The 8,674-nt window shown below is 30.1% G+C and overlaps 1 protein-coding gene across 1 annotated transcript; it reads left to right on the forward strand.

Annotated features, from left to right (window-relative positions):
* Positions 1 to 294: 294 nt before the first annotated feature.
* On the forward strand, positions 295 to 8,430 carry LOC131849515 (uncharacterized). The gene is made up of 4 exons (XM_059199597.1): positions 295 to 342; positions 836 to 1,003; positions 6,914 to 7,063; positions 8,218 to 8,430. The coding sequence occupies exons 1-4, from the start codon at positions 295 to 297 to the stop codon at positions 8,428 to 8,430; spliced, it is 579 nt and encodes a 192-aa protein (XP_059055580.1).
* Positions 8,431 to 8,674: the final 244 nt, after the last annotated feature.

The raw sequence follows: 8,674 nt of genomic DNA on the forward strand, positions 1-8,674 counted from the left end.
TACTAACTCAAACATTATTATTATGAATAATTGACTTTAACTGTGTAGATTTAATGTCTATATTCCATAATTTTAGAAATTTAGAGTTATTGCAATTTGTCACCAATAGAGAGATATATTTAATGCGTGATGCTAGTTCTCTCAATATACATGTACATATAACGATCATATCATTTATATACAATGAATAGATTCACGGACAATATAGATGATTATCACACGTATATAAAAAGTACTATTTAAAGAAAAAAAACATTTTTGTTTGTTTTTAAAAGCAATTTGTATCTATCGAAGATGCTACTGTACATTGTATTATTTAAATTTATGTATTTGGTGGCAAGTGTAAGTATTTATGATGGTTTATGTAAATTTCAATCGTTTTTATTATAATAGGTTTTAAATTAGTAAAAAATAGTTTTTATATATAACAGGTAAAGTAAAAAATACTAAATAAATTTCAAAAATTATTTTGCTACGTATGGAATACAATATCAGCCAGTAGCTTTTCTTTATAAGAGATTTTTCTATAATTACAACAATGTAAACTAGATATGCATTAGTACCTATAATATACTAAACTTTTGTTTGTAAATCGATCGGTATAAAAGAAACAGTAAATTTTAATTGAAGCTCACCACAATGCACCAAAAACCCCATCCAAATCGGTTATTGCGATAAGCGTTACTTTTTTTGTTGTTAAAAATATTTTCTTTATTTCTGTCCAGTTATTAATGCGATTTGATATATTTGCGAGTATATTTATCATTATGTGTATAATTTTATTATATTTATCGACAGATTTATATTACAGTTTTGACATTATTTGTTTATTCAGAGTGATGTCCGTTTAAAAATAGCTGACGATGTGGTAGCGTGCGATGATTTCGATAATCAAGAATTACAAGTGGACTTAAAACTGGGATTATCAAAGGGATGCGGTCCTAAACTCATGGGGTTGAGCGGAGTTATGAGTGTATTGGCCACTGTTGATGATGAACACATGGTAAATACTCTATCATATTATGCTTAATAATAAAATGCATTAACTAATAAAAATAAGAATTTGGTCAACCAACTTTAAGGATAAAATTTTAAACTAGAGTTTTGTTAAATTTTATGCAATTTGTGTTTTATTAGCGTACCCACGCAATTTTGTTTGCGTCACATGTTCCCCGCTTTTGTAACATGTTTTAGTGTAGCTCCGCTCCTATTGGATGTAGCGTGATGTTGTATTAGCGTGATGGATAGTTTCTTCCATACTTAACCTTCATCTATTAATGACTTATCCAACACTAATGAATTTTCAAAATCGGATTACTAGGTATTACCACAGATAACATAATATTACATACAGATACCCCATCCCATACAAGAAAATGGTTCCTTCCTAACTCGGGCTATTCTTCGGGCTATTTTATTTCGCCACCGTAGCCGCTAGATGTCGCTAGATCTGAAGCAGTTCGGATTACTAGTGGGTGCTTAGTAACAAAGCATGAAAATAGATGGCAGTCAATTCAGCTACATGACATCTGTTTTGCAAAGATATGTATATAATAGATATGTAGGTTACTGTATCGTGTACCTCATTAGGGACGATTCAAGATTCAATGTAAATGTGTAGGTATAATATCGTTAGCCGACACTCTGCAGATATGGCTTATGTGCCAATGTATATACCTATTATGTTATGGTTTATTTTACATTCCATGCCTATTTTTTTGATATGTTGTAACGCGTCTGCGCTATACGTATAGCCTGATTTTGATACGTTTATACTCGTACGTATCAAAATCGATTTTTTATTTCAATCGTTATATGTATGAGACTGATTTTAGCTACAATTAATTTACTGGTATATACCTCATGTATTCTACGATGTACCCCTCTTTTACCTAATGAGAATTCCGCTATATCTTATATTGTTGGATCGTCATAAAAATAATTAAAATAAGTTGTAAGACTATTGCGCTGCGTGCGGTATTCAACGACCAACTGCCGCCGGCCTCCCGTTGCCCAACCGCTACCGGGGTATCCGTTGCTTAGCAACGAGCCAACAGCGCGAGGCTACCGGCGGGTATAATATATATATATCTACTTAGAGGTAGTGTATTACAATATATAAATTTTGTATCACAGTATTAGTTGCCATATTTCTCCCATGATGAAAATTGATATGTATACTTGCCAGGTCTGAAGTAGGGTTGTTATCTATTTTTTATACCCCTAAGTCATAGGGGTGGCCTACCCCGAAAAAATATTTTTTTGTATTATGGACAATTTTTTTTTTTATTTATAATGTTACATTGAAAATACATACACGCCTAAATTTTCACCCGTCTTTCACCAACCCCTATTTTTAATAGCGATATTCTTAAAAATATTATAAATGCTAAAGTAACTCAGTCTGTCTATTTGTCTCGCTTTCACGCCAAACATTCTGAATTACTCGTATATCTTTCAATATCTTTAGCGGTATAAACCAGGTTATGTACTACTACTAGTATTGTTAGTGAGGGATAAAGTTGATGAACAAAAATAAAACAATATTCGTATTAAAAATATATTCATCTAATATTTTTGGCATTATTTTTAAGTTTCTTCCAAATACAAGGGGTCTGACATGGGGTGTTATGTACCTACATTAAAAGATACTTTTTGAAATGTATGAAATGTATGTACCTACATTAAAAGATAATTTTTGACATGTATGAAATGTATGAAAGAAATGTATGTACCTACATTAAAATATAATTTTTGAAATGTATGAAATGTATGAAAGAAATGTATGTATGTACCTACATTAGAAGATAATTTTTGACATTTATGAAATGTATGTACCTACATTAATATATAATTTTTGAAATGTATGAGATGTATGAAAAAAATGTATGAACCTACATAAAAAGTTCATTTTTGAAATGTATGAAATGTATGAAAGAAATGTATGTACCTACATTAAAAGATAATTTTTGACATGTATGAAATGTATGAAAGAAATGTATGTATGTACATACATTAGAAGATAATTTTTGACATTTATGAAATGTATGTACCTACATTAATATATAATTTTTGAAATGTATGAGATGTATGAAAAAAATGTATCAACAAACATTAGTACCTACATAAAAAGTTCATTTTTGAAATGTATGAAATGTATGAAAGAAATGTATGTACCTACATTAAAAGATAATTTTTGACATGTATGAAATGTATGAAAGAAATGTATGTACCTACATTAAAAGATAATTTTTGACATGTATGAAATGTATGAAAGAAATGTATGTACCTACATTAAAATATAATTTTTGAAATGTATGAAAGTAATGTATGTACCTACATTAAAATATAATTTTTGAAATGTATGCACCGTACAATAACAATACACGTTAAACATCATACCACAGAGTTAAAAACAAACTGCTATGATATTAATGAGGAACGAAAATCAACTTTATGGTATTCGAATTAGGATCGATTTCTCTCTTTTTTTTAAATACTATTTTAATCTTACCAGTTGCCAGTATTCGAAGACAACTACGATTCGTACTCGATATTTTAAATTATTATGTAATCGATTTTTCAGTACAAATGCAAATAACCAACGACACTAATAATGTACTACTATATTCCGTTCTTTGAAACGGAACACTGCTATAATACAAAATAATGAAAATTTACTGTTCACAACGACTCATTAAAAGCATCATCGAATAATGCGTAATAAAATCCTGTTATCGATTATTAAAAAAAATCGATAATACATGTATTTATTTATAATATGACAACACTTCATACATAAGTATTATTGGAAATATTATTACTTGCTTGTTCGGCTATTTATAATTTACTTAAAAATTTTTTATATGTTTAATTTACAATAATAATATATTAAGTGCTTATTATTGGAAAATATAAAAAAGACATTTAATTAGGCCGATACAAATGACGACAATGCCATCTATGAAAGCATTTTGAAAACATCGAGCCCCATATTAGCACTGATTAAAGTGTAATTAAGTACTGGAAAATAACAAAATGAGTAAATATATGAAAATTACTTTTCTAAACGCATTATTTCATTTTAACATGTATATATAACTTTTTAAAAATTGATTAAACATTTTTGAAAACACAGTTTTGTTTTTTAAAACGTTTGCAAAACTATGACGAATTCCATCGATACCAATCACGCCATCTATATGCAACTTTTAGCAATAATAATGGCTACTTCCTCATTGTGTGCCACTGGTATTACTACGTAATATTATGTTATCTGTGGTATTACCAAAATTATACCAAACATCCGCCAACAAATTTTATCGCTTTGTTATAGTAGTGTCGATTAAGCATTCGAAGATTATTAAAGATTAAGAATGCCAAAAAATACCAAAACTTTTTTTAACGACCTTAATGTTTTTGTGACGTTGATTAGAAGAATTTTCGCAGTTATTGAATACGTATGAGGGTATTTCCTATGGGTATTTTACAAATGTTACGTACGCATTAAACATGTTTTATTAAAGTTTACATAAAATTCGAGTAAAATATTAGTTTTATAAAAAGTATGGGTACGTAAAGCGTAGAAATGAATATTTTAAGGAAGTAGTTACATATGTCTGTGGATGGTAAGGGAGTAAATAATGAGATGACTGCGAACAGGGAATGGAAGAGAAAAACTACGCCGACCTCAAATAAATTGGAGAAGGATGATGCAAATGATTAGTTTAAAAAAAGTATATAACAAATAAAATATTTATGATATGAATATGGAACTTACATTAGTACCTTACCATTAATAATTTTAGAGAAACATATACATATAAATATCTCGGGTGATGTCATTAATGTCTCTGTGACAATGTATTTTGTTTACACGATTTATGAACATTCATTATTGCATAATGTATTATGTATAACTGCTTTGTTTGATAACTCTTTCGTATATATCTATTGGCGAATGCGAATTATATAATATAAATAAGATATCATATTCTGTAATTAACGTAATAATAAGAAATATATAAAAGTGTTTTTCTATATACATATACAGTACAATTAAGTTGTTCACAGTATTACAGTTTTATTATACAGGTACATCTTTTATAATTCCACAACTAGCGTTATTAGAATATATATACATATGTATATGTGTCTAAGATACATATGTATCTAAAATAATATAATTTATGTATTACACACACACACACACTTAAAGTTAAAAATGTAAAGTAACAATAACATTATTTAAAAGAGCAACACGCAAGTTTCTTGCTCGTTCTTCTTGTGATGAGACAGCATTCCGAATGAGCGGTAGATTAAAAAAAAATGTGATGACTATTCAAAAGTGTTTCAATGTGAGTTTATTTGAATAAATGATTTTCTATTCTATTCTCATATTGTAAAAAAAGGTGTCAAGGAAAGATTTCCAATTTCTTTTTTAAACACAGATACCTACCTACTCTGTAGAAGAATGCAACTATACTTATAATTTATTAATTTATTTTTATGTTATTTACAGTCACAGTATCAGGAAAATACAGAATTATTGAATTATAAAACGCTAAATTACCTAATTGACATATTAGGTCTTTGCATATGAAATTCGCATTTTGTCATACTACTTACTCATGCATTTGTTTTTCGAAAACCGTAATTCATATGTTTTTGCCATCTTTGGTTTTTTATTTACGTCACTTATTTTACAAAATGGAAAAATTAAAATTTCGCATTATTTAGGAGTAAGAGTTCCGCCGTGGCACCAGTTCTGCAAAAACGGCTCGAAGGATTAATGATTAGTATGGCGGTAGTGTCGCAAAGAAAAACACAGTGCGATTTTGGTTCCATTGTTTTCGTTCTGGAATTTCGACCTGCTAAACAAGCTCCGTGGGCGGCCGGAGTCCAAGTTCAATAATGAAGAATTTAAGGTTATTGCGGAAGCGGATCCATCGCAAACCACGTCTGAGTTAGCTGCAGTCTGCGGTGTTAGTAGCGTTTTAATTCACTTGAAGCAAATTGGTAGGTGAAAAAGCTTGAAAGGTGGATCGCGTAGACTGCTGCGTTACATTAGTACCGGCATAATAATGAAGAGACTTTAAATCGAACTTGTGATGAAAAGTGGATCTTGTACGATAATCGGAAACGCTCATTGCAATGGCTGAACACTGGGTGAACCAGCCAAATCCTGCCCCAAGCGAAAATTGACTCAAAAAAAATTACTTGTAAGCGTTTGGTGGACTAATGCCGGTGTTGTTCACTTCAGCTTTCTTAAATCTGGCCAGACGATTACGGCAGATGCGTATTGTCAGCAATTGTAAGCCATGCTGGAAAAGCTGCTAAGCAAATGAGGCTGGTCAATCGCCGTAGGCCACTGCGGCTTCAGGACAACTGTAGTGTGTGGTCTAGCCACACACTGCACAACAGACAGTTAAATTAGAAGAACTTCAGTTGGAATGTCTAAGATTTCCACCGTACTCCCCAGACCTTGCTCCAACATATTACCATTTTTTTCGAAATTTAGATTACTTCTTGCATGGGAAAAAAATCAACTCCGATGGGGCAATTCAAAGTGCCTTCAAAGATTTATTGATTCCCGTCCGAATGATTTTTTAGTAAAGGGACTACCTATGAGTCGCTGTCCATGTCCACTTACCATCACGGCGGGACGTTAATTTGATTCCCGTTCCTTATTGGAATAATAAAAATATTTGGTTGGGTTGGGAGACCAATATGAATAGTGAAGATAAGTATTGATGTGCTTTGGAATGAAGCCCAAAATTACACCGGTGTCATATGTCTCGAAATGCACTCGATGTTTTCTCCCTGCCTCAAGATGGACCCGGCACCAATATGGTGCATCTATACCTGAAAATATCGTGTTAACAAATTAAATTTTCTGTTTATTCTGTTACAGTTGGCATTAAGTGTGTACAAAGATACAGAAGTTGGTAAAGAGATGATGTTCACATCCGAAGTCGGTGTATGCTCTAGTTTAAAGGACGAAAATGCACCTTGGGCTCCTGTTGTGGAAAGTATGCATATCACCTCTTGTCCGATTGAAGTTGTAAGTATATATACATATATGTACAGGGGTAGTCAGAGTGTATGCTAAGCCTAATATAGTAATATAAACCTAATAAGTAATTGATGCCTTTTAAGTACTATTTACTAAAAAACTACATATATTTCCATATATGAATTTAGTATAAACTAGAAATTGCGATATCTGTGATATATATAAATATTACAATGTTAACGTTTACATAAATTTAGACATAATTTAATGAGTTATATATTATTATCGCAAAAATTGTATATTCCTATCGAGACAGAAAATAAAGCTATTGTCTTTAGTGATTTTAAAAGGTCAAGACGCTGGCATTCTTTTCATTCATTCATTTAGACATTGTTAATTGCTATTTCGGCAAAGACTCGTAAGACTAGTAGGTACTTTATTCCTGTTTGCGAGGTAACTTTAAACAAACGTTTTACCAAGGAACAGAAAATTCTTATATTATTTCTATTAAAAAATGAACCTGCTGAGTTAATATTTATACATTATGTATCGCATATGAAAATGCTCACATAATAGTAGAAAGTAGGACAGAAAAATGTGTTGTGTTTGTAAGCAAACTGTACATTTTGTTTTTAGTCCGGTGAAGCTATAAAGGGCCATTACGGCTAAAAGTTTTGAAATAGTTTTAACCTCTCTGGCAACTAAGATTTTTGTTTCAAGAATGAATAAAAATTAAAACTACTTAAAATTTTTCATTACCATTTAAATTGCTGGCTGATTGTATTGCAGCTTATTGTTTTTAAAATGTACGAGTATCCAATATTCGAAAACAAATATATACATATAACACGGCTAGGATTATAATTTTTATAATTTGTATTGTTGCTGTATAAAAATAAACTTATTATTATTATATTACTAAAGTTCTATGTTTAAAATGTATGCAAGTTTCAGTAATCAAATCCAAAATTTATACACAATGCCAATATCTAAAGTTTTACCTTATACTTATTGTATTTATTATAGCAAATTAAAAAAAACATCTAAAACATTTATAATTCAAGTGACCCTATTCCATAGCATACTAAATAAAATTAAATAACTATATATTATATAAGTATATTACTGCAAATCCAATATTTTTTTCGGTTTCTAAGAAATTCAACTCATACTGATAATTATTGTTGTGCTGTTTTTTATAGCTGGATTATCCAATGCAAAACATTATGCTGGACCTTAATGACTGCGTTAATGATATGCTGACTGAGGACAACTGTGGAGTTTATGCGGTAGAATTGGCAGTCTCTAAAATGGGACAAAAAGTATCATGTCACATGTTGGCTGTGGAAATGTATGAATTTGAAGGAGAAGAAGAGGAATCAGAGGAAGATGATGCCGAGGAGTGTGAAGAATAATTAAATAAATAATTCTAATTAAACATTAATATTTTAATAAAATATTATAATTTGTTGAATTTGCACATTACGATTGTAATAAAAAAAAAATATGGATGGATTCTGTAATAGATTACAATGAGAATATTATTATATTTATTACCAATGACAATAATAATTATAAGTAACAAATACTAATAATAACTTAGTACAAGCACGTAATAGAGTTTGAACTATGGGTACTTAAAAATTTAAACAAATAGTA

This window comes from Achroia grisella, unplaced genomic scaffold (assembly GCF_030625045.1).
Source record: "Achroia grisella isolate CSIRO2021 unplaced genomic scaffold, CSIRO_AGI_Agris_v1 utg642, whole genome shotgun sequence".
Taxonomy (NCBI): domain Eukaryota; kingdom Metazoa; phylum Arthropoda; class Insecta; order Lepidoptera; family Pyralidae; genus Achroia; species Achroia grisella.